General features: G+C 36.8%; 2 protein-coding genes across 3 annotated transcripts; both read right to left on the bottom strand.

Moving 5' to 3' along the window:
• Positions 1-292: 292 nt before the first annotated feature.
• Positions 293-26,721, bottom strand: LOC141362881 (monocyte to macrophage differentiation factor-like). 2 transcript variants are annotated; one of them, XM_073865144.1, is made up of 7 exons: positions 26,570-26,721; positions 12,064-12,145; positions 11,670-11,830; positions 9,951-10,025; positions 8,353-8,454; positions 8,121-8,190; positions 293-1,925 (listed from the first exon to the last, which is right to left on the bottom strand). In XM_073865144.1, the coding sequence occupies exons 1-7, from the start codon at positions 26,605-26,607 to the stop codon at positions 1,722-1,724; spliced, it is 732 nt and encodes a 243-aa protein (XP_073721245.1). In that variant the 5' UTR covers positions 26,608-26,721; the 3' UTR covers positions 293-1,721. The 2 variants fall into 2 exon arrangements, with proteins under 2 accessions (XP_073721245.1, XP_073721246.1); XM_073865145.1 differs by lacking the exon at positions 26,570-26,721 and adding an exon at positions 17,762-18,122.
• On the bottom strand, positions 26,617-27,182 carry LOC129436734 (small integral membrane protein 36-like). Its single transcript, XM_055194973.2, has one exon. It carries the CDS (start codon positions 27,033-27,035, stop codon positions 26,742-26,744), a length of 294 nt encoding a protein of 97 aa, XP_055050948.1. The 5' UTR covers positions 27,036-27,182; the 3' UTR covers positions 26,617-26,741.
• Between the last annotated feature and the right edge of the window lie 3 nt (positions 27,183-27,185).

Genomic DNA, 27,185 nt, shown 5'->3' with positions numbered 1-27,185 from the left:
TAAATGACTGTTTATATTGTCTGTTTTTTATTTTCTTCTAGTTGAATATCAGTGTTTTTAAAATTGAAGAAATTTCGTGAGATAAAAGTCAACTTCTGGCGTGTATATTATGACAATATAATAATTAGCATATTTTTGTAACTAAAATGTGAGTTCATTTTAGAGTCCTATGAAGAGATTATGTATATGTGGCTTGTGTCACCATAAAACCAACATTGAATTATCTTGCATGATTCATGTAGACAATCGATATGCAAATAAATGTAAATTTCAGATCAAACACACAAACAAGTACTGTTAATGCTGTCTTTATTAAAACTTAAATATCAGACATGTACAGTACTGCGACACCAGCACCAAAACATCATGTGTGATGAAAACAGCAGAAGCATCAGACAGTGCAGTATTATGTGCCACAACAAGATGTATAAAGTTTTACAAAAGTCAGTTTGTCCCAGAGTACAATTCATGAACACCACGTTCATCCAATCCAAACACTAAAGTTCAAATGACAGAATTGTGTTAATCAACCACAATGAAATATCACACACTTTAGTCTTTGAACATTAAAATAACACCAATACAGACAACGTCACAGTCCAATCAGAGCTGAGAAATTTAACAATCTCTGAGCCTCCAGACTGGGATCTCACATCAGGCTTACATTCATCTGAACTGCAATCCAACCGCTTTCAATGTTTATTCACAGTGTCGGAAATGTTTTCTGCAGAAATGCAATTGAAAGTCTGGAATGAAGATGATGAGACCTGAAGGATTACCATTTAACTCAATATCTCATGATCCTCTTCTGCTATAAACCACTAGACACAGATGACGGAAAGTGAAGTCTTGTAAATCTTCTCTTTAAAGTTTGAAGACAAACTTCATCATCATGCTCAAATCATATCGTAGATCAATATCGAATAGCGATTCATAAAAACGTTATGGAAAATTAAAAACGGCTTCTTTTCCGTGATAACTGTGGATAAACCTGGACACATTTATATCTTAATCTTTCTAATCTTTAAATCCTAACCGTCCAGAGTCGACTGAATGATTTGTGCTGCATTTGAGAAACAGCAAGAAAAACGTTGTAAAGTGTTAAAAACCTGTAAAACAGCTGGCAACATTGAAATAGTTGTTAAATATCTCCCTCAGTTTCTCACCAACACAATTCAAGGATAAAAATAAAATACAAAATATATGCGGTTCTTCCACATGTGGTTAGAAAAGTGTAGCGGAGAAACCTCGACGTAACACTTTTTAAAATCTGCCGAATGAGCAGAATATGAAGGAAAGATTTAGGAAACCACAACAACAGACTGAAGTATCTGAGGTAAAAGTGAGCAAGTTTAGATGTAAAAATATATTTTTTATCAATACCAAAGCATGGAATTAAGACAGAAAGATGAATATATCAAGTAATTCACTACATTTGTTATGTGTGTGTGTCAGAATGCACAAAAATCAAAGTTATTCATATATCTATGCTTGGATTTCAATATTTACACAATACTGATGAAATCGAAACGCATACATACATACTGCTCCGAGTTTGTTAGAAAACTGTAAACATTGCATGGTCGTACTGGTAAACATGTCTAGCTGATGTTCCCGGTGGATTTTTTGGATCAATTGAGTGACAGATAGGGCGTGAAAAATGCAAATGAATGGAAATGATGTGTAAGAGCTCAAGTTTAAGGAGGAGGCTTGGGAAGCGGTCAGGCATCCCTGATTTCGTCTGCCGTGGGGCTACGGTACAGGTATTTCCAGATGGCGTAGTAGTGGACGGCGGCAGCAAGCGCCACAAAAACGTGCCAGATGGCGTGAGCGAACGGTATCACGCCGTCCGATTTGAAGAAGACGACACCCAGACAGTAGATGAAGCCTCCGAATGCCAGCTCATACAATCCATCTGTGTTGCTCTGTTCAAAACAAGAATACAATACAGCATTTAGTAAAATATATCAATAAAATATAAACTTAAATAAATAAGAGACAAATTGCATCACATAACAAATACACACTATGAGTCATGAGTCTGTTGTTCTCATATATCTACACAACAAAAATGTTACATTTAATGGAGGACCACAAAAAGAGTCATGCAAAATGTAATAAAGGACTTCAATATTTAATAACTACCTGGACAATAAAAATAGCAATTAAAAGCTAAATAGAGAGGCTATAACGAAAAGCAAATCAAATAGCGAAAAGAATAAGGAGAACCAATAATTTGAACTATTTATTAAAATGTTACATAATGATTTTTTGTCTATTTATTTATAGATTAATTCAGTGGTTCCCAAACTTTTTCAGTGTGCGGCCCCCCTTGTAAACGGTGCATTCCTTTGCGGCCCCCCAAAGAAAATTTGTGACAAAAAGTTGTTCTAAAACTCAACATTTTAATAAAAAAAAAAAAAACATAAAATTATACAAAAAGTAGTGCTTTTGGTTAGTAGCCTTATTTTTTTAGGTTTAATTACACATAATTCATGATAAATGAATGTATTTCATAAAATGTCGTAAAACTGGGCCCCCCCCTGGCACCATGTCGCGGCCCCCCCAGTTTGAAAACCACTGGATTAATTAATGAATTTTTAAACAAATCTATTAATTGCTATTTTTATTGTTCAGGTAGTTATTAAATATTGAAGTCCTTTATTACATTTTGCATGACTGTTCTTGTGGTCCTCCATAACATTTATCTTCCAGCAAATTGTGCCTGCCATTAACTTACAAACATAAGCAGCAATTTAAGGCAACAGCCACAAGGGGGCGTTAGAGAAAACACTGTGAACCATTGCTCAGACCAGCAGTCAACCTACTTGTGTCTACTACAATAAAGCATAGACCCACAGGACTATAACAACTATACAAAATATTTTTATTTAAAGAGAAGGTCGCATAACAACTACTGTACAGGGTTCCCACACCTTAGTTAACTTCAAATTCAAGGACCTTTAAGGACTTTCAAGGTCCAATACACTCAAATTCAAGGACTAAATGTGGGGACACATTGCAAGTGAGAGTAAGGTTACATCGTGTTACCTTTTAAGACACATTGTTACAGTTTCCTTTCGAGGGAACTTGCACTGAGTCACTGCGGTGACACTTTGGGGACGCCTCCAGGGGTAAGTGGGTCTGACTGTGTATATCAAATTCAACCAATGGTGAGGCTTAACGACAAACGCGGTGACGCGGGAGCCAGGAAGTATATCGCTATCTGTAATATTGCCAAAGACGGCATTACAGGGACGCAGGAAGTATGTCAAGGGAGGCGCAGCGTCTCGTTCCCTTCTCAGGGAACAACAGTTACATACGTAACCAGAGACGTTTTCATGTGTCAAACACAACAAAAAAGCATTTTGGTATGAATCAACATTCGCATACAGAAGATATAAGCATTTAAAGTGAACAGTTTAGCACGTGTGCTTAAAAAGGCTAGAATTTTTATGATATTATCCTACACTACACAGGGAATAATATGGATTTTTTTCCAGAAAACTTCTTGCATAAAATAGATTCAAGCACTTTCAATGACCTGTATCTAAAAACTTTCCAGGACCTTGAATTTTTCCACCCAGATTCACAAACTTTCAAGGACCTGTGGGAACCCTGACTGTATAACGATAAAGATACAAGGAACAATATTGTTAGGTTCACTTACTGAACGATTTTTTCAAAGCCAATGAAATCTGCTTGTATCTAAGGTAACGCGCATTTGAAATAATTGACTTCATAATATTATTATTCTACTACACTGACTATTACACCAAAAGGAAAGATATTAGATTACACAAACTAGATTTGATGTTTAGAGATCTCCAAAACCCCTGATGATAGTCCAGACATCAGAAAAATATCTGTATACTATTTACAAGTTTTCTATTTAAGATGAGCAAAACGATTATTTTGCATTTAAATGCATGTGTTATGGATGTGACAAAAAAGGACAAGTTTTAAGGACATACTTTTTAGGAATTCTGTGTATTAAAATGCACAAACCAGAAGCAATAATACCTAACAAATGGTGAAAGGAAAGCTCTTAATATTTATTTTATTTACATTTTTGTATGCACGTTTATGATTAATAAATAAGAAAGTTATGAGTGTGACATTTCTCTGTTATGAAATGTGCACTTACGAAACTATGGAAAATAAAACGGATGCTTTGCATGGATATTTAAACAACCACATATTTACATCTGAGATTTCAGTATGGCTAAAAACTACTTTTCATAATAAGGCTGACATTTGCATGTAATTGCCCTATCCGCTTTTAAAGAATACCATTTCCATGTCCCGCTTCCCAGTAAAAAGAGCCAATCCTCAATCTGAATCCTTTGGGAGATAGACTTTGTGCATGCACAGAATAGCCAGGTTTATATATATATATATATATATATATATATATATATATATATATATATATATATATATATATATATATATATATATATATATATATATATATATATTCTTTGTTTCCATCAAAAGGGTCATGTGATCATATTTAGCCTCTATTCACTTAAAAACTTATGAACTGTACACTAGGGGTGGAACGGTACACAGAAGTCCCGGTTCGGTTCGTACCTCGGTTCAGGCGCCACGGTTCGATTCACTTTCGGTACAATGGAGGGAAAAGCAAAACAAAAATTAAAGATTTTTTTTAGAACTTAAGCTAATCTTAAAAACATAGGTGTCCTTATCAGTGTTATTTTGAGATGTCATGAATATGAACTGAAATGCATTTAACATACTATCTCGTATTTCAAAAATGTATACCACTTTAAGTAATCTTGTACTCATCTTTCATACAAATAGGGGTTCAAATGTATTACAAGTGTTACCTAAATACATTTTAAAATTACATTTTGGCCTTATTTCATATTAATGTACTAAAGAACAAAAAATAGGCTTGTAAGATGAATTAATAGGTGTGTTCGACTTCACGAGGCGCTGCAAGAAACGACAAGTGGATGACGTCAGAGTAACGCGAGAGCGAATTGAAATCAGCCTCCTCCGCAAGATTTCTCGCGGTACTCTGACGCTGATGGCGCTGCGTAAAGTTGAGCACGCTTAAAAAACTGAAAGCAGCTGAACTCGACATAACTGCCCTGCGTATGCCTGTTGTACATAGCAGGACAATTTATCTCCTACTTCTCAGCGTGAGAAATACAAAGTGTGGCGTTTGAACTGACTGAAATGCGTGTTTGTCAAGGTGAATGCGTGAGACTTGAGAGCCCTGATTAGATGCATTTCCACTCACATACCTAACAATTGCTGAACAATGCCGATGCAAAGTCCTCGTCTTTTCCACCACTCTCTCGCCTGTACTATTGTAACTGACTTGAAAACTGAAGTTTTGCCAAACTTGCGATGGCTGGCGGAGCCTCTAACTCTTATGGAACACCACTTGCCATTCGCTGCTCATTCACTGACTGGACCGGGGTCGACGTGACAAAAAACTGCAGAGTGCCAGAATGTAGACGGGCTCTGATAGAGCGCATACATAGGCGGAGCTCGGATGCATCGGTGCCAATCAGAGCTTCAGAGCTAAAGCGGGGCAACAGATTAGCTGTCCATAAAGAACCCGCGTATCTAACAGTAGTTCCGCATTACATTAATTATTTTGCACGCAAGTTTTTTTATTTTCATACCGTGTATTCTCCGTTTAAATTCATGCACCGAACCGTGACCCCCGTACCGATTCGGTTCGAAACGAATACATGTATTGTTCCACCCCTACTGTACACTGATCTGATGGGTGTGACTGATTTTCAACATCTGAAAGAGCTGACACTGAACATTTTCCGACTGAGGTTTTGTTAGAAATCGTGTCAAAGGTAAAGATGACCTCATTTACCTAAAGGTGCCATTTGTAATAATTGAGTTAAAAGATTTTAAAACATGAGCTACACGCATCAAAAGAATGAGAAGAAATAAGGGCAAAGATGCCATTAAAAAAATGACAAGGTATAGTGCTGCAGAGATATCAATCTGAATTAGCATGCTAAATTACTAGCTACAGCCCGACAGGTGTCGTAATACCAGTTTCGACCATGGGAGGCGGTATGCGGGCCACGTACATAACCGCCAGCCAAACTGCAATACACGAATAAGTCGCATGTGTGGGAGTACAGCCCTCTACTACTACCGCTGCGTCCGAAAACTAAGGCAGCTGACTTGTTGACATGAAGGCAGCTCAGAGAAATGCAATTCGGACAGCCATGGATTCGGACATGCCTTCCTGCCTTGCAATAGGGTTTTCGGACGTATTTCAGTTCAGGGAAGAGAGCGGAAGAATGGCTGAAGCAAGAGACATTTACCGCTACCACAACCATTCGCTGCAGGGAACAACGCGCTCGGAATCACAAATAAAATCTGATAAATAAAGGAACCGAACCAGAGTAAATACTGGCACTGCTTTTCATCGCTGGAGACAACTAATGGACATGAAAGAAATGAGGTTTGACTCCGAAATGACAACATTTCTTTTCGATTGGTAAGTAAGAGGCTGTTAGTATTTCGCTAGAAGTTCACTTATAAAAGGCCTTGGGATAACCTATGCTCAGCTTGTACATGAACTACGGCTTCTCTGCTCTTAGCGCTCCAAAAGCGCGTGCTGCGGCTGGCGGCAAAAACCGCAAGGCACTCGGTGCGCATAAACAGCGCGCAAACGCTCCCTGTCCATAGAATATCATTCAAAAAAGGGAACCTGCAACTGCCATAAACGCTTTTGGTGTGATTGACCCCTAACTCCTCAAATCAGACATGACTTCTAAAATCTCATAAATAGGGCTGGACAAAAAATACATGTTTTCCCCAAAATGAAGTATTTGAAGAGTTTGGTTCCAAAACGCAATAAACACCGTTTTTTTAAGTTACTGCCAAAATCAGTATTGTATCAGGTCAGTATTAAAAAATAAATTCTTTATTTTACGCAAAATACGATATCTGCCGTGTTATTCTGTCATCTTTTCTCCCGTTTTTTTTTTCAAACCTTGACAAACGCCAGACCTCCTTCTCTGCAGAACGCAATAAATCCACTCAACCAATCACAGCGTACCATTCAACGCATTGTAAACAACAATGGTGGCATGTTGAATACACACAGAATCCTAGTTTTCCTCATCTTGTACTTCGTGAGCAACAAACAAACAAAAACAAAATAATAATTTTGATGGCATTGATAAACCTGTGGTGGTTTTCCATCAACGTAAGCTATCAAAATCGAATACTTTACGTGAGAGGCACTCGGCCGAAGGAAAAATGCCGGCTGTTGCTTGTTCCCACACGACAGCATCAAGCTTCTCTCATGCAAACACATTGACGCCAGAGGATCATATGAAAAACTTTACATTATTTTACTCGCAGCCAACGAAAATCGAGCAGGACCAAAACATTTTACAGCTGATCGCTGTCAAAAAATGTGAGCGATGATGTCCCAAGTATGACAGCAGCAATGACAGTGTTCTTAATATGACAAAGTAAGTGTTTTGATTATGCCATTCATGTTTATTTTTTAAATCAGTGTATACCACTAATCAACTTAAGCTGATGCACATTTGATTCAATAGATTTATAGCACTTTGGAAAAAAAGCTCGTTTTTTGATTTTGTTTTGAATTTATTGCATTTTGCGGAAAAAAACAATCAGTTTTTATAATAAATCTTTGAAAATCAAATTATGTTTTTATAACCTTAAGATACTATGTGAAAATTTGTAACAGAAAATAGTGTTTTTTCATCTTTTCACTTTCTTGTTCTAGAAAGCAAATTTTTAAGCAAATTAGTCAAAATGGATTTATTGCATTTTGGAACCAAACGCCCAATACTAATAAGCACATTAAAATGATTGCAGTATTTATGGTGTGGCTTTACTTCAGATCGCCAATGAAATGAGCACAAATACAGTATATTCAGAGAATATTGAAGAAATCACTGAAACCTACTGATACTACAAGAGTAACATAGAGAAAGAAGTAGAGTAACACATCCCTGGTTTATTTCTACACCATTACGTTGTCTAGTTAAGTAGAGGATTTGTCCTTCATGTATAGCTCAAGAATCAGATTAACGTGTTAAGATCAACAGGAAATGAGCTCATACACTCACCATTGATGTCACCACCAGAGCAGGGAAAAATCCCATGGTCAGGTAAAAGGCCAATTCAACTAACTTATACCTGCACACATACACAAAACTTCATCAACAAAATACATCAGTGCAAAAAAAAAAACATTTTGCCTCGCTTAAACTTTCTTTTAAGGTTTCTTGACTTTTTTGGGGCTTTACTACAAATCAAATAGTGAAAAAGCATGCAATAGAAGTGTGATGTGAAACATACTTTTCATGGTAGTTGAATACATAGATTGTTCCCGCCGCCGCCATCAACCACACAAACCATCTCATGTGAGCTGCCAGAGGACCGAGTTCACGTAAATTCAGCCTGCAGGAACAAATACACGCCCATAATCAGAACCCATACCAAACACACCCTTCATCAATCTCATCGTCAATTCTGAAAACACTTTCAATATCATGAATAACACACACATATATCACTGGAAAAACACACCTTGACTCATACGTACAGTATGTACAGCTTCAGGTTTAAGGGTTATGTTGAGAATAATAATATTACACACTTACAACTAGAGCTGTTGAAATTGTACGCGATTAGTCGCATACAAAATAAAAGTTTGTTTATGCATAATATTTTTGTGTGCACTGGGTGTAATTACTTTGTATATATAAATACACACATGCATGCATGTATTTAAGAAACATTTAATACATGCATGTGTGTATTTATATATACATAATAATTATACACAGTGTACAAACAAATTTTATGCAAACAAAAACTTTTAATTTGTATGCAATTAATCACGATTAATCTTTTGACAGCTCTACTTAAAACATTTACAAGACACAATTTATCTGCTTTGAGATACAATGTAATGATACTGTGTAAAATAAACAATAACATTAAGTACATTTACAAACATGAATTCCCAGTAAATAATTATCTTTATTATTAATAATAATTCATTGCAATAAACTATTTTTCTACCGAGTAATCAGGTTCACTAGCACAAGTTTCTTTACATTAGGAAATTTTACTCTTCGTGTGACAAGGATTAAGTCTCTCTAGTGGTGTTAAATAAAGACTCTCGGTTACAGGAGTTAAATATCACTTCACTTTTGTCTTTACGTCTTTAACAGAGACCTTCGACACACTGAATTATTTAAACACTGAGAGGAAAGTGAACAAACAGTACGGCCGCTTCAGCCAAACATTTTCCATCATCACAAGGCGTTTCAAAACCGCTTCATCACAATTATCAGATAATAACCTATTATTAAACTAATCTTTGATCAAATGACACAAACAAATTTATTTTTACACAGTGACACACTTTGTGTAAATAAAGGATTGCGTCACTGGAAAAAAATAGTTTTGTGACCTTTCATCTCAAAGAAGCAACTGTTAAAGCCAGAAAAATACATCAAATACAGTAAAGGTTCAAAAACGGTGAATAATACCATGGTACTTAAGATATACACCATGAAAGTTACACTAAGGTACGTCTTAAAGGGAGAGTTTACCCAAAAACTAAAATGTCTATCATTATTGTCACCAAACTGATCCGAAGCCCCATTGACTTCCATGTTACTCTTTTATCCTACTATGAAAGTCAATGGGGCTTCTGATCAGTTTAATTTCAAACATTCCACAAAATATCTTCATTTGTGTTCATTAGACATTTATACAGGTTTGTAACATCTGAGAGTGAGTAAACGATGACAAAAGTTTTATTTTCGGGTGGACTATCCCTTTAAGTTTAAAATACAGTAAAACATAGTGGTACCATGGTTCCCTTTTCAAATGTATTTCCTGTTTTCATATTAATATTTAACAGAAGTATAAAGAAACTTTACCATGGTGTATATGAGGCAGCTATGAAGAAGTAAATGACGACTCGATCACACATGTGGAAACAGTGCTCCATGCTCCTGAAACAAAACAATTAAAACTTCAGACACAATATAAACACCATCACATAGTCTGTTGTTCACTTCACATTCACACAGGAGAACACATTTCTTATTCACAAATTTAACTAAATCAAACCCAAAGCGGATAAATACATGATAAAAATATTTAATGATTAGAAGATGTGAACATACAGAATGACATGCATGTGGAAAATTAAACATATATGTGCTAAACAACAGACAAATAATGTATTTATGTTATTAAGAGGGCCAAACACTTGTAAATAACATTAATAATTTACTTGACAGGACATTCCTGCATGGTTACCGAGCAACACCACATGACCCAATTTTGCTATTCACACTGTACATCAATGTCACATCAATCGGGCTCTAAAACAACCGAAATGCAATGGATTGGTACTGCGGTGTTTCCTATTAATCGTGGCAGCCCACCACGGTCTAATTTGTCTCGTCATAGTATAAAAACAAATATTTTTCACACTTTTCACAATAACATTACGATTGTAGTGTTTTGGTAAAGCAACTGTCACTCATAGTCAGTTAGACTCCGCCCCCCGACACATCACATGTCATACACGCGTAAAACTGTGTTTCCAATGTAGTCTTTGTCACTAGATTTAGCGACTTTTTAAATATAGTATCTTTTGGGATAAACGTTAGCTTTAGCAGTGAACAAGTACAAAACAAAGCCTCAAGCACTTTTCACTTGTATATTGTTTGCTTCTCTGTTTAAACTATTTAATTTAACCGTTTCGACAAACATGCACATAGTTTGTTACCCAAACGCACTGTAATACAGTCAAAATCTCAGCATATAGACGCGTTGACATCATAAATTTGCTAAATATGCTAAATAGTGTGATGTAGGCTGCGTCTGAAAACTCTAAATTGCTGCCTTCTGAGGCAGCTTTCCGAGGCAGGAAGCCATCAAGGCATGTCCGAATTTAATGTTAAGTTTACTTCCTGTCTCCTGAGATACCTATGCGTGGGCGTACAATAAGAATGTGATTGGTCGAGCCTGGTCGAGTTCGAAAAAATAAAATGGCGGCCAAGGAAGCGACTGGAGCACAAATTTAGTGTAAATAAAGGTAGATTTTCACTTTTACACCTTTTAATTGCATTTCTAGCGAGAAATTAGTATTGTAGTTTTCAAATATGTGATTAGTTATGACAAAGGCGCTCTCTGTTTATATTTCAAACACGCTGCCTTTAAAGCGTGTCCGAAAGAGTTTCTCTGAGCTGCCTTCATGCCTCCGAAGTCATTTCCTTATGAGGCAGTGAGGCAACGCGTCACCGCCTTGAGTTTTCGGACGCAGCCGTAATTTAACGAAGACCCCTAATAAACTGACAAAATCTGTTGTGGACGAATAATTTTTACTTGTAAATCACTGTGAAATATTTAGACAAAAAAAAAAAAAAAACATCAGCTGAAGTGATTTCCTTTATGCTGGTTTCATGTCAACTCTTCTTGTATAATAACATTTAGACACCAATCAATATCCAATGTCCATGTATTTATTTCAGGCCTTGCCGAAACACTGACGTTTTTAATGATCTCAACACAACATACAGCATGACCTTGTGATGTGTCATTTTAATGTTTACCGGCCCATATGGCCGCGTTTAATGAAAACAGACCTCATGTGACTCTTTTTCCATGCGATGATGTGAAAGACGGTGGAGACAAGGAACAGGCCGATCAGGCCCATGCCGTAAATCCAAGCCGTGATCCGTTCCCAGCGATCATCAGAGAGCCGGTGCAACAGAGCCATGCCCACGAACGCTGGGACGATCAAGAGCTACCGAGACATTGAGAGAGAAAAACGAAACAGACACAAACAATGTAAAATAAAAGAAACATGTTCTAATGGTGACTATTTAAGGATAAATAAACATTGACTCACATCATTATTATACTTCAGAAAACAAGAACAATATGCTACACAAGTACAATATGACAATATGTGGGAGTGACACATGAAGTCATGACCTCGGGTGAATGGGTTTAACTGAACATTGTATGTTTTCTTACAGCATGGGTGTAGCAGTTGGCGGCGTGCTCATAACATGTTGGTTTGTAACGGCTGTTCGCAGCCGCACGGCTGTTCATAAACCTGAAACACAACAAACACACATTCATATTTAATGAGACACAAGATGATCTGATCTATTTCCAGTGAAACACACGACACACCTACTCTGAATAAATGCACTGCCTTAAGAGCTAATCACATAATCTTATAAATGTCATCAAAGTAAATAACTTGAACATGAAATAAATCCTGGGTTACTTTTAATATTTTTTTGCACATTTGCTGAGTGCATCAGTAAAGCGTCTATAGTCTGCAGAGGAGATCCTGCAGTCTGATGTAAGGAGGAGGAGCTTTTGCTTTGGTCCAGCATGTGCGTTTAAATCTTACACTGCCGCTCATCTGATGAACAAGTGTGACGTCTGATGCAGTGGTGCATGCTTGCTAAAACACACACGCGCTGCACACAACACACATCTGCATCTGTACTGCATTACATCTCTCGCTCGCTCTCTCTCTCTCTAGTGCAAAAATCAAATCCCCTGCTGCTGATGTCTGGAGAGGAGATATCAGACCATGCTTTATGATAAAAGTATGATCAGATCAGACCATAGCGTTGCATGATGGTATTTGAGATCTGTACATGGTCTGATGTTTGAACACTTGAACTATGGTCTGATCTCATCATTACGTGCAGTGAAGATGCATGGTCTGATCTCTCACTACAGACTGTAGAGACAATACACAATGACCTGAAATGAATGCATAATCAGACCACAGGATGAGCCCATAGTTTATACCCAATACAGAAAATGGCAAAATTTGCAGGATTTGACATCTGTACAGGGTCTGATGTTTGAATAAAACATACAGTTAATGAAGACCTTTACTCATTATCAGACCACAGAATGAAGTCTGATCTCCGTATATGGTCTGATCTCATCTTTATTAACTGAAATAGCGTAAAGATGCATAGTCTGATCTCTTACTGCGGACAGTAGAGTCAATGCACCATGAGCTGAAATAAATGCATGATCAGAGCACAGGATGAGCCCATAGTCTGATCTCAATACAGAAGAAAATTATGAAATATCTGATTTGAGATACGTATATGGTCTGATGTCTAAACACATCATAATGTCAATGAAAACCTTTACTCATAATCAGACCACAGAATGAAGTTTGATCTCCGTATATGGTCTGATCTAATCCTTTTTAACTAAAATGGAGTAAAGATGCATGGTCTGATCTCTCATAGTTTAAACCCAGTATACAAGAAATACAAGAAAATAAAGAAATATCCATGATTAGAGATCTGTACATGGTCTGATGTCTAAGCACATCATAAAGTCACTAAAGACCATTGCTTATTATCCGACAACAAAATGAAGTCTGATCTCAGTGTATGGTCTGATCTCATCATTACGTGCAGTGAAGATGCATGGTCTGATCTCTCACTTCAGACTGTAGAGACAATACACCAAGACCTGAAATGAATGCATTATCAGACCACATGATAAGCCATTATACCCAATACAGAGTCTGATCTCAATATACAAGAAAATAAAGAAATATCCATGATTTGAGAACTGTACATGGTCTGAAGTCTAAAAACATTATAAGGCCAATAAAGACATTTGCTTATTATTAGACAACAAAATGAAGTCTGATCTCAGTGAGTGTATGGTCTGATCTCATCATTACTTGCAATAAAGATGCATGGTGTGATCTATCACTACAGACTGCAGAGACAATACACAATGACCTGAAATTAATACATGATCAGACCACAGTATGAGCCCATAGTTTAAACCCAATACAATGTCTGATCTCAGTACAGAAGAAAATAAAGAAATATCCATGATTTGAGATCTGTACATGGTCTGATGTCTAAACACACGATAAAGTCAATTAAGACCTTTGCTTATTATCAGACAACAAAATAAAATCTGATCTCAGTGTATGTATGGTCTGATCTCATCATTACTTGCATTAAAATGCAAGGTCTGATCTCTCACTACAGACCGTAGAGACAATTCACAATGATCTAAAATGAATCCATGATGACCAGACCACAGGATAAACAGAGTCTGATCTCAATACAGAAGAAAATAAAGAAATATCCATGATTTAAGATCAGTACATAGTCTGATGTCTAAACATATCATACAGTAAATAAATTCCTTTGCTTATTATCAAACAAAATCAAATCTGATCTCAGTGTATGGCCAGATCTCATCATTATGTGCAGTAAAGATGCATGGTCTGATCTCTCACTACAGACTGCAGAGACAATACACAATGACCTGAAATGAATCCATGATGATCAGACAACAGGATAAGTCATTAGTTTACACCCAATACAGAGTCTGATCTCCATACAGAAGGAAGTAAAGAAATATCCATGATTTGAGATATGTCTCGTGATGTCTACACATCATACAGTCAATAAAGACCTTTGTCTAATCTCTTCGTTACTTGCGGTAAAGATGCATGGTCTGATCTATCACTACAGACTGCAGAGACAATACACAATGACCTGAAATTATTACATGATCAGACCACAGGATGAGCCCATAGTTTAAACCCAATACAATGCCTGATCTCAGTACAGAAGAAAATAAAGATATATCCATGATTTGAGATCTGTACATGGTCTGATGTCTAAACACATCATAAAGTCAATAAAGACCTTTGCTTATTATCAGACAACAAAATAAAATCTGATCTCAGTGTATGTATGGTCTGATCTCATCATTACTTGCATTAAAAATGCAAGGTCTGATCTCTCACTACAGACCGTAGAGACAATTCACAATGATCTGAAATGAATCCATGAAGATCAGACCATAGGATAAACAGAGTCTGATCTCAATACAGAAGAAAATAAAGAAATATCCATTATTTGAGATCTGTACATGGTCTGATGTCTAAACACATCATAGTCAATAAAGACCTTTGCTTATTATCAGACAACAAAATGTAGTCTGATCTCAATGTATGGGCTGATCTCATTATTACTTGCAGTAAAGATGCATGGTCTGATCTCTCAATACGGACTGCAGAGACACAATGACCTGAAATGAATCCATGATGATCAGACCACAGGATAAGTCATTAGTTTACACCCAATACAGGGTCTGATCTCAATACAGAGGAAAGTAAAGAAATATCCATGATTTGAGATCTGTAGTGTGATGTCTAACAAATCATACAGTCAATAAAGACATTTACTTATTATCAGACCAAAGAATGAGGTCTCATCCTTATTAACTTAAATAGAGTAAAGATGCAAGGTCTGATCACTGAATACATACTGTAGAGTCAATGCACCATGAAGACTTAAAATGAATGCATGATCAGACACAGGACAAGCCCATAGTCTGATCTCAATACAGAAGAAAATTATAAAATATCTGATTTGAGATGCGTACATGGTCTGATGTCTAAACACATCATAATGTCAATGAAAACCTTTACTCATAATCAGACCACAGAATGAAGTTTGATCTCCGTATATGGTCTGATCTAATCCTTTTTAACTAAAATGGAGTAAAGATGCATGGTCTGATCTCTCATAGTTTAAACCCAGTACACAAGAAATACAAGAAAATAAAGAAATATCCATGATTTGAGATCTGTGCAAGGTCTGATGTCTAAACACATCAGACAGTCAATAAAGACATTGCTTATTATCAGACAACAAAATGAAGTCTGATCTCAATGTATGGTCTGATCTCATCATTACGTGCAGTGAAGATGCATGGTCTGATCTCTTACTTCAGACTGTAGAGACAATACACCAAGACCTGAAAAGAATGCATTATCAGACCACATGATAAGCCATTATACCCAATACAGAGTCTGATGTCAATATACAAGAAAATAAAGAAATATCCATGATTTGAGATCTGTACATGGTCTGAAGTCTAAACACATTATAAAGTCAATAAAGACATTTGCTTATTATTAGACAACAAAATGAAGTCTGATCTCAGTGAGTGTATGGTCTGATCTTATCATTACTTGCAGTAAAGATGGATGGTTTGATCTCTCACTACAGACTGCAGAGACAATACACAATGACCTGAAATGATTATGTGATCAGAACACAGGATGAGCCCATAGATTAAACCCAATACAATGTCTGATCTCAGTACAGAAGAAAATAAAGAAATATCCATGATTTGAGATCTGTACATGGTCTGATCTGATGTCTAAACACATCATGAAGTCAAATAAAGTCCTTTTGTTTATTATCAAACAAAATAAAGTCTGATCTCAGTGTATGGTCAGATCTCATCATTATGTGCAGTAAAGATGCATGGTCTGATCTCTCACTACAGACTGCAGAGACAATACACGACCTGAAATGAATCCATGATGATCAGACCACAGGATAAGTCATTAGTTTACACCCAATACAGAGTCTGATCTCAATACAGAGGAAAGTAAAGAAATATCCATGATTTGAGATCTGTATCGTGATGTCTACACATCATACAGTCAATAAAGACCTTTGCTTATGATCAGACAACAATGAAGTCTGTCAGTGTATGGTCTGATCTCTTCGTTACTTGCGGTAAAGATGCATGGTCTGATCTATCACTACAGACTGCATAGACAATACACAATGACCTGAAATTATTACATGATCAGACCACAGGATGAGCCCATAGTTTAAACCCAATACAATGTCTGATCTCAGTACAGAAGAAAATAAAGAAATATCCATGATTTGAGATCTGTACATGGTCTGATGTCTAAACACATCATAAAGTCAATAAAGACCTTTGCTTATTATCAGACAACAAAATAAAATCTGATCTCAGTGTATGTATGGTCTGATCTCATCATTACTTGCATTAAAAATGCAAGGTCTGATCTCTCACTACAGACCATAGAGACAATTCACAATGATCTGAAATGAATCCATGAAGATCAGACCATAGGATAAACAGAGTCTGATCTCAATACAGAAGAAAATAAAGAAATATCCATTATTTGAGATCTGTACATGGTCTGATGTCTAAACACATCATAGTCAATAAAGACCTTTGCTTATTATCAGACAACAAAATGTAGTCTGATCTCAATGTATGGGCTGATCTCATTATTACTTGCAGTAAAGATGCATGGTCTGATCTCTCAATACGGACTGCAGAGACACAATGACCTGAAATGAATCCATGATGATCAGACCACAGGATAAGTCATTAGTTTACACCCAATACAGGGTCTGATCTCAATACAGAGGAAAGTAAAGAAATATCCATGGTTTGAGATCTGTAGTGTGATGTCTAACAAATCATACAGTCAATAAAGACATTAACTTATTATCAGACCAAAGAATGAGGTCTCATCCTTATTAACTTAAATAGAGTAAAGATGCAAGGTCTGATCACTGAATACATACTGTAGAGTCAATGCACCATGAAGACTTAAAATGAATACATGATCAGACACAGGACAAGCCCATAGTCTGATCTCAATACAGAAGAGAATCGGTGTGTGATGTTTGATCTGTACTCTGCATGCATAGTCTGATCTCTGAATGCAGCTTACAGCTCAGTGAAGATACGTGATGTATAATAACAAAGAATCAAACCAGCTGGAAAATAATGAAGATGAAACAGAGAAATCAGATTATACACAGCTCGTGATCGGACAGTTAGCCGGACAGCTAAAGCTCAGACTCACCTCTGGAAACTATTCACCCTCTTCATCTCCAAAACTTCACAGATAACTTAGGGACAGATGCGAGATCGAAAAATAAACCCTCTGGTGTCTGATGCTGAAAATGAGTTTGATATCTGAGGCCTGTGAGAAAACTCTCATTCAGAAACATTAATCACACGCCGAAATGACACGATCCCTTTCAAACGCGTCCGTGACACCATAACTGCTCGAAACAACCTGTAATCACTCATATAAGATCAGTTCATCACATCAGACCTCCATGCGTCCGATCACTATCCCTTTCTCTTTCTTTATCCCTCCTTTATTTCACCGGAGGCAAATCGTATGCATTTTTTCCGGCGAATTTGACTGACGGGGCTGCCAGCCAATAGAAGCGCGGTTCACATGAGGCGGTCGGCGGATCCGGCCAACCGGCGGCGCTACTTTTGTTTGACGTAACAATAAAAGGCGGGGCGTAGGTTGCCATACCTGTTTGAATGGTGTTCTGCTTTATTCATACTCATAGGGAACACCGAAAAGGACAAATGACGTACATGCGGTGCTATTTATACATCACTCGCTGTCGCGAGAAATGTTTACAGAACGCTTACAACACAGAATAAATACAGAATTTCTAAAAATAACCCAGTTCAAAAATGTACATACGCACGATATTACCTAGACAATCAATGACAGTTTTGATGTTATGCGATTTTGTTTATGGGTTTCTGGTTTGTCCTGTGCCCTTAAACCCTGTTCACGAGTGACTGTATGATGTTAAAGGGATAGTTCACCCAAAAATGAAAATTCTGTCACAATTTTCTCGCTCTCATGTTGTTACAAATCTGTATACATTTCTCTGTTCTGATAAACACGAAGGAAGATATTTTGAGGAATGTTTGTAGCCATGAGCTTCATTCACATTCCATGACATTTTTACAAGATGTAATATAAGTCACAGGTGTGTCCAGAATGTGTCTGTGAAGTTTCAGCTCAAAATACCCAACAGATCATTTATTATATCATGTCCAAAATGCCCCTATTTGGGTGGGAGCAAAAACACACTGTCTGTACCTTTAAATGCAAATGAGCTACAGCTCCTCACTCCCTTACAAACAGACAGTGAGCGCTTTCAGTTCAAATAGATCTGATTAATATAGTCTAAGACAATAATATCTACAGAGTACGACTCACTGAGGGTAGAAAGTATGGACTGTAAGTGGGCGGGGCTTTATCAATGTGACCTCACATTGATAAGAGAATCAAAATGGCTTGTCTAATGAGGCTGCTTTGGTTTAATGGGGATCAAAAAACAAGGAGCTGGTGGATTTTTTTCATCGTAGGGTGGTTGTATTCACACCGGGTGTGCCTCATGTCTTGAAAAGTGAAGCCGCTGGCTCTTTGATCGCCCCCTGGTGGCTGGCTGCAGTACAAGTCATAAACCCCACACTCTCCATTTAAACGAATGGGACTCTGCTCTAAATAAAAAAAAATATTTACACTTCCAATAAAAGTTTTCGAAAGATGGTTTTGGTCCTTTTAAGTAGTTTTTATCACGCTGATTTATGTTCAAGTGTTCATTTTTGTGATAAGTTTCATTTTAGCTAGTAATTTGATGTTATAGAAACGGGGCGTGTCGTTATGATTGGCGTGGTTGAATTGGGTGCGCAACCGTTTGGGCGGAAGTTTGATTACCGCGGCTCCGCCTCTGGCTCCACGGACGATTCCTTCTGCGCATGCCTTGGCTCCAAACTAAACGTTTTTACGTAACATTGCGGCGACCATGGTCGGACATTTTTGGCTTCAATTCATTACAATGGAGGGAGGCGACGTCACGTCGTCCATCTTTTTTTACAGTCTATAGCCGTTTCTCAATGTTAAGGAAGGATCCTCGGAAGCCAGAATTTTGAGGATGCTACGTCATCGACGTCCGTCCAATGTAGAGGATCCTCGAAATTTCAACCAAGGACTGAGTCCTTTGTTTGAGAAATATCCCATATACAGGAAAGGATGCATATGTGTATCCTTCGCGCTCTTCACGCGCTGAAATTACCCACAATCCTATGCGCGCAGCACCGAAAGCACACCTTTCAATCACGCAATGACGTGCACTTGCTAGCCTGTTCCATTTAACGTGTTCTCCGAATGCTTAAAAGAAGCCTCGCCTAGCCACTGAAGGAAGTGACTTGTAAGGACTAGTCCTGCCAAGGAAGTATCCTTAACATTGAGAAACGGCTTAACACACATTATGTAAAATTGGATTTTGCATAATAGGTGCCTTTTGAGATTCATCTTTTCACATTGAGGACAATTAAGAGACTCATTCTCAACTATTACAGTAGATATAAACATTCAGCGATACTTAAGAAGTCAGCACGATTCACGAAAAGCCACATTTGAAAATAATAATTGGTGTAAATTGTTTTTATGTTGTCTTTTGGGGAATTTTATAGTTTCTGAAGTGCATTATTACATAAAAAAATAAGATATTTAACTAAAACAATGACAATATACATTGGTCACCCTGTCCAAAGGTTTACATAAATATTTAATTAAAAGTCAGTTCATGTATGATGTATTGACTTGTATCTACTGTATGAGTCTCTTGATTGTTCAGGGCAGGACTAAATTTAAAACAAACCTTTATTTCAGCAAAAGTTTCAGCATTTTACAAGTTGTGTGTAAAGTTTTAATCGCAACTGTATGTTGCCTACATTACAGAATTAATTTTAGGGTTGTGCCACGCCACATTTTTTAAAGTACAGTTGTGGACAAAAAGATTAGCTCCCTTGGTAAATATGAGCAAAGAAAGCTGCCAAATAAATCCACGTTTATTATTTTGAGCTTAAATAAAAAAAAAAACACAAAAATATGATGTTTTAAACAATTGAAAGTGTGTGTGTAGGCGGGGGTTACACTACAAAATAAATGTTTTTCTTTAATGCACATGGGACACAATTATTGTCCACCTAGAAATTTAAAAAATATACAAATAGTAAAATATTCCCATTCCCATTGATATTAAGATTTTCTTAAGGTGACTAGAAACATGATGTTGTCCAGGGATCTCAAGGATCTCTCCAAGGATCACAGATGGACAACTTCAGAAATCTGTTGAATCTTGCAGAAAGCTTAAAATAATAAAGGAGGTCTGCAATAATTGTGGCCAACGTGCATTTAAGAAAAATACTATGTGATCCCTCCCACTTTCAAATATTTTTCATCAATGAAACATTACATTTTTGTGAATTAAAAAAAAAAAAAAATATATATATATATATATATTTAATAATATTATTGAAAATAATGCAATAATTTATTTATAAACTTGTGCTGCATTACCACCTTTCATATAATTCAACAGCCAGTCATCATTTATTCCTTACCACGAATGCTTCTGATTGGTTTAGAAATGTTCCACGGTGTGCATTATTTTTTGATAACCACACACCTGACCTGTCAAATGTCTTTAAATAACCACCAATGTCTGTGGTAACTGTGGTATAAGTGGAATAATCGACTCCGGTCCTTTGAATGATTTAAAATAATGCACACATGCACACCCGTCGTCAATTAACAGCACTTGATTTTCGAATAATTCAACGGCCCGTCGTCTATTATTCCTTACACACACATACAAGTTAGTTGTGAGTTTATCAAAAAATAATGCATACTCGTGGAACATTTCTCAATCAGAATCATTCAACAGCCCTGTGGTATAAAATATAATACCAAACATCAGGTCATCCACTTCTGAATGTAAAACTGGTTGGTTATTGCTGTTAAACTTTTGCTTTAGTACCTTAAGTAAATGCAGGATTAATCTGCAGGTTCTTCTTTAACCCAAACAAAGATGGGATCTAGACACCACGTGCTTTCATGGAAACCAACAAGATTTAAAGCCTTTGTGTGGCTGTCAAAACAGTGATAAAGTCGACAGACTCGCTCCTATGTCGCAGTTAGAGGAAGTACATCTAAATAAACCTGAGGAATTACAGTAAGACTGATCCAGCTCTTCCTTCTTCTGCATGACGTATTTTCCTACAATCGAATCATCTGATCCTGTCTGTGGAGATTATAGCCTACTGTATGCTTTACATCATGAAGCGCTGACATAACAACACTGTTCGGTTGATTTAATGAATAAAACTTTAGAGCTCATCTGATGTACCGATAGGGAAAGCAAATGATCGATCGTCAGATCAGTGCTCAGCTGGCACCGGTCAGAACATTGCGTAAGCAGCAGCAAAGGTCATGGGTTTGAACCCAGATAACACACATATTGATAAAAATGTACACCTTCAGTTATGCCAAATGCATACATTTAAACAAGTGATCAGACATAGCTGGGAAAATAAATTATTAAATCTAGTATTAAAACAAAAAGACTTGATTGTATTGTGTGTTTTTGAATGTCTGTATCCCAACAGGGTCAAAGAAAAATGTGACCCAGCATGTAATGAAAAGACAGAGCACATACTGAGATTTACTGTGGTAAGCACAGTCATCATAGACATGATGCTTTAAGCTTCTTATCATTTTAAGATATTTTATATTAATATTCTATGTATGAAACAGTTAGTATTGTTTTAGTGATGAAGCTTACAGACATTTTATCAATCATTATCATTCATTATTTTGATGAATATCATTCATTTAAAAACCGCCCCTTCAGAAAGATGTCAGAAGTGTTCTGCAGTCAAAGAAAAAATTAAAGTTTTAGCAGCTAAGTATTGGAGATTGTTTATAAGACTGGGTTGGTCTGACTTTAGTCAAGTAAGATTAAGGTTATCTGGAGCCTTACAAAAGACGACATATTCCTGTGCCAGCTTTATTCATTTCATTTAAAGCCCCAAACCTTTCACTAGCCACCTGCTAATCCTAACCATAACCATACCTACATCACTAATACTAACTCTGAAATATGATTGGTTGATAAGATGTGAATTTTTTTGTATAGGAAAGTGAATATAAAATAAAGCTTTACATTTGACATAGTAAAGTGAATGTTGGGTTCACTGTTAGCCCTCTTTTAGTTTTAAAGGGTATGAAAATCTGACTTTTTCCATGTTTACGTGTTATAATTGGGCCCCCAGTGCTTTTATCAACCTAGAAAATGTGAAAAAGATCAAGTAACTTAGTTTTGGTTAACCATTCTCTGCAAGCATGTGAAAAAATAGCTCATTGAAATTTGTCTCTCCATGTGATGTCAGAAGGGGATCTTATCATCCTCACCCCATGTCGTCAATATTTGACGACACTTGACCATTCGTCAATATGTGACGGGGAGGGTATACCTTTCGCGTCATTTTTTGACGAACTGGGAACTTCAATACTATTACGTCCGTTGCATTCTCTTTCCTATTTTCTTACCATTTTCGCGTCGGTTTAGGGTTAGATTTACATAATGACATCCCTACCCAAACCTAACTCTAACCCCAACGCCAGGTGACAACTGTTTAATTTCGCGTACACTGTTTAATTTTGCGTAATCTAACCCTAAACCGACGCGAAAATGGTAAGAAAATAGGAAAGAGAATGCAACGGACGTAATAGTATTGAAGTCCCCAGTTCGTCAAAAAATGACGCGAAAGGTATACCCTCCCCGTCACATATTGCCTTTTTACACCTTGTCACTTCATGTGTTTTCTCTGATCGGATAGCTATCTGATTTGTTAAAACTGTTCCATTTACATTTGGCCACATAAATGCGTCTTGGCAAAACGGATATGAATCCGATCTTTTACCCCCACCCAAAATGCAAATACACTATTTATTACTCCGCCTTAAAAAAACTTAAGATGACGTTTACGCAACAATATGCAGCACTTATTGTATGTTTTACTGTATGTTGGGCAGGGGACGCGCGTCTCCTTGCTCGGCATGAGCTGAAGCACGCAGTACACCACAGCAGGAGAGTGACAGCGCGATGATTTAATGCAGGTCCATGACGAGAAAAGCATTCACAAAACTCTCTCTTAAAGTTTTATTTCTTTGTTTAATATCATTTGTGTTTATCATTAAACTCTTTTATTGATTCTAGGAAGCTTTTTTACCCGATGTCATCACTCCATAAAGCAATAGGCGTGTCATCTTGGTTTGTTTGGCGCTCTTCCAGCTTACTTGCGAGTGACGTGTTTACGTTTGGGAGGAGTTAGGCACGACGTATGTGGTTTCATCAACCAGATGCATTTACACTTCTCTGAAATGCGTCCCAGACCACCTCCTGAAGTGGTTTGAGCGATCGGATTTAAATCCGTCTCGAAGTCGTTTCAGAGGGCATTTACACCTGGTCTTTTTACGATCAGATAGCTATCCGATCAGAGAAAACGCATGAAGTGACCAGGTGTAAAAAGCCCCATTGACGAATGGTCAAGTCGTCAAATATTGACGACATGGGGTGAGGATGTGTTGAATAATACCGCCCCTTAATCTGCACTATCCAACAACGGCCCTGCCATTTAGTGCAGAGATCAACTTATTTGCATTTTAAAGGACACCCCAAAACAGGACCTACAAAGTGTCAATTTCAACATGTTATAATAAATTATCTATATGATATTTTGAGCTAAAACTTCACATATGTACTCTGTGGACACCAAAGATTTATTTTACATCATGCAATCTTGTGAAATGTCCCCTTTAACCCAAATAAATAAGTACACATGCACGAATTGCATGATTTCTCTCATTGAACAAGACATTTTGAGTTGAATCAATTTATTTTAGCTTATCTAAATCTCTGGATTTAAAGTGTTACCCATCATGCATTGCAGCATGCATAAATGAACTGCTACTGTTATATGAGTGTTGTTTTGTCTTTACTGCAGTTGTTATCATTGTTTCTTATCTTAATAGCTCGTATTTTAACTTCATGAGATTTGTTACTGTCACCATTTTTGAGACTTATGTGTTGAGGTCTCTGTGTGAAGTTGAAACCTTGCTTTACTTGTTATTGCTTTGGAAAGTGGCCTCTTTTCTGAGAGGCAAATATTGCAGTTCTCTTAACATTAATGGTTTAATAAAACTATATTTTAAGATGTGTGAAATAAAGTTTCTCATATTGTTGACTATTTGTAGAATAGGAAATATTTTGTTAATATATTGCTGGAACAAGACGCTTTAAGTTCAGTAAAGACAAATTTAAATTGCCAGTTTTAAATAGATTTAACTTAAAATTACTTGTTTGTTTAAAAAGGTAAAATGGACATTTTTCAGGCAGCAATTACTTTAAGTTTAAGTTCAATTTGTCTGGGCTTACAAGGCCAGACGCTCTCATGTCCTTGTTAACATATCATAAAAAAACAGGTTCATTCTAAATCAGGTACATTTCACACATACAAAAACCAGGTCAAAACCCTTAATCTTTCTCCTAGTGTACATCCAGTGGGACTTCACTAAATGAAATCAGACCCAGATAACTTTCACGGTGTTGTCCCAGAGGACCGAGTCTCTCATTACTCTTTCATAGACAGTAAGGGAAGAAACCGCAGTGACAAGGAGATCCCACATCAAAACATACCAAAATTCACTCTGATCACTGACATCAGATCAGATTTTTTTTCAGTGGATGAATTTATCCCCTATAGATGTCAGTTCATGTGAGTATATGTGTGAAGAACGCTCACTATTACCTATATTGCTAACAACAGGCTGAAGATATAATAAGGAGGGATTATTATTTCATCTTCAGATCATTTTATAAAATATTTGCTGTCATTATTCAGCTGTTCGCCAGTAACTTACTGTAGATTTACATTGATGTTATTTACTAGCAACAGTTTGTTCAAAGTTAAATGAACATTAAACATTAACAAGGTTTTATCTTTACAGAATAAAACTATAAAATAACAGCCTCATGCAAAGCATTCAGATTTTGGTTCCCAGAATGCTTTGCATGAGGCTGTTATTTTAGTTTTATTTTGTAAAGATAAAGACTTGTTAACAAGATGTCAACAAGATCTGTTAATTTATTTTTGCATAATTGTTCTTGAGTAGAGACTGAAATTGAAACTATGTCTAGTATGTCTAATCTACAAGATATTATGTGTGTAGTGTCTGTGCATGTTTAACAGTGATACAGAGTTGTCTTTACTTATCGCTAGGTTAAATATTTCCTCTGTTATCTCACCCAACCTTTGAAACAGGTTATGTGTATGTAAACAATAAACGTTTTCAGATATACAAGTCTGATTATGACAAGATGGCATATACCAACACCATCTAACATCTGGGTGGTGCATCATTTCATCATTACATAAATACATATTTAAAGCCAGAAAGTCTGGTTGAGCAGAATCTCTGACACAGATTGTGTAAACCGTCTTACTGATAACAATAGTTATAATAACCATAAAACACATACTGCTACATCATTCAATCAATAAAATAATCATAAAATACACTTCATAATACGCGCAAAGCGTATAACATTAAGAATCTATATGCCATTTTGTTTCTGTTTTGATACATTTTAAAGTTAAATGCTTCAAGTAACTAAATTATAAAAATAGTTGGTAAAACAATCTGAAACAATATGACAGAGAGATCACCAGCTAATGAGGTCAGGACTCTACTAAAACCAATGACTCAAAGTCTCAATATTACACACCCAAACACATTGATGCTGCTTATTATGTACAAAACAAATACTGTTTATCCTCTATCATGGTTTTGATATAAAACACTAACAAAATGAATAAATGCACTGTAAAAAATGCAGCTGAAATATGCAAATCAATTCAACTTACTTTTTAAAGTTTTACACTTGGTCTTAAAACTGTCTTAGCATTTGAGATATCCTAATAAGTTGATAAACTTTTTACTCACCGTTTTAAGGAGGTCTTCTGAAAATCCAATTCCAACATTTTAAGTTACAAATGATGACTAAATAAAGGTGAATTACACAAAATGAAAAGTACAGTAGCTTGTATGTACAGTAGATAGAAAAGATGATGGGTGCAAAGTTCATCCATCTGCTGTTATCAGTCCACTACACCTGTCAAACTAAAGTGCTCTTTTTCTCTACGCCTGGAGGTTCGTAGGTGGTCACCATCTTGTTCTGGTCCCACCGGGCGTTGGCGGGCGAGCTTTGCATGACCACCAGCCGTATGGGAGCGGGGTTAAGGTTGGGCATGGGGTCAGGTGCGTACTCCTTCGTGGGGTCTTTTCCCTGGCAGTCGTAGAGGATGCAGGAGATGAGGAAGACGAGGAGAAGAATGACATAGCTGGCGATGAGGATGATGAGGTTGAGGGTGACCGGGTCTATCTCAACATCGTCTGCGATGAAACTCATGGTTGCGGTTTAATGGGGTCCAGAGGACCAAAGCGACAATGCAGAACAGTCAGACCTTTAGTCTTGTCTGACAACAAACCCTTTAACAAACACACGCTCACACAGATGAGATGAGATGAGAGGGATTAGATCTGGTGCTCACCAACAAAT

Source organism: Misgurnus anguillicaudatus, unplaced genomic scaffold (genome assembly GCF_027580225.2).
Source record: "Misgurnus anguillicaudatus unplaced genomic scaffold, ASM2758022v2 HiC_scaffold_29, whole genome shotgun sequence".
In the NCBI taxonomy this organism is placed as follows: Eukaryota; Metazoa; Chordata; class Actinopteri; order Cypriniformes; family Cobitidae; genus Misgurnus; species Misgurnus anguillicaudatus.
Note: the sequence above shows the minus strand (reverse complement) of the source record. Positions and strands in the feature narration are given on the sequence as shown.

Excerpts from the sequence above, each read along its gene's own strand:
- LOC141362881 (XM_073865144.1), bottom strand. The coding sequence starts at position 26,607 with ATGTTGGAATTGGATTTTCAGAAGACCTCCTTAAAACG. Across the intron at positions 12,146-26,569 it reads CAGAAGACCTCCTTAAAACG|GTTTATGAACAGCCGTGCGG; the intron begins GTGAGTAAAAAG and ends GTTGTGTTTCAG. Across the intron at positions 11,831-12,063 it reads CCAACTGCTACACCCATGCT|CTCTTGATCGTCCCAGCGTT; the intron begins GTAAGAAAACAT and ends ATGTCTCGGTAG.
- LOC129436734 (XM_055194973.2), bottom strand. The coding sequence starts at position 27,035 with ATGAGTTTCATCGCAGACGATGTTGAGATAGACCCGGTCACCCTCAAC.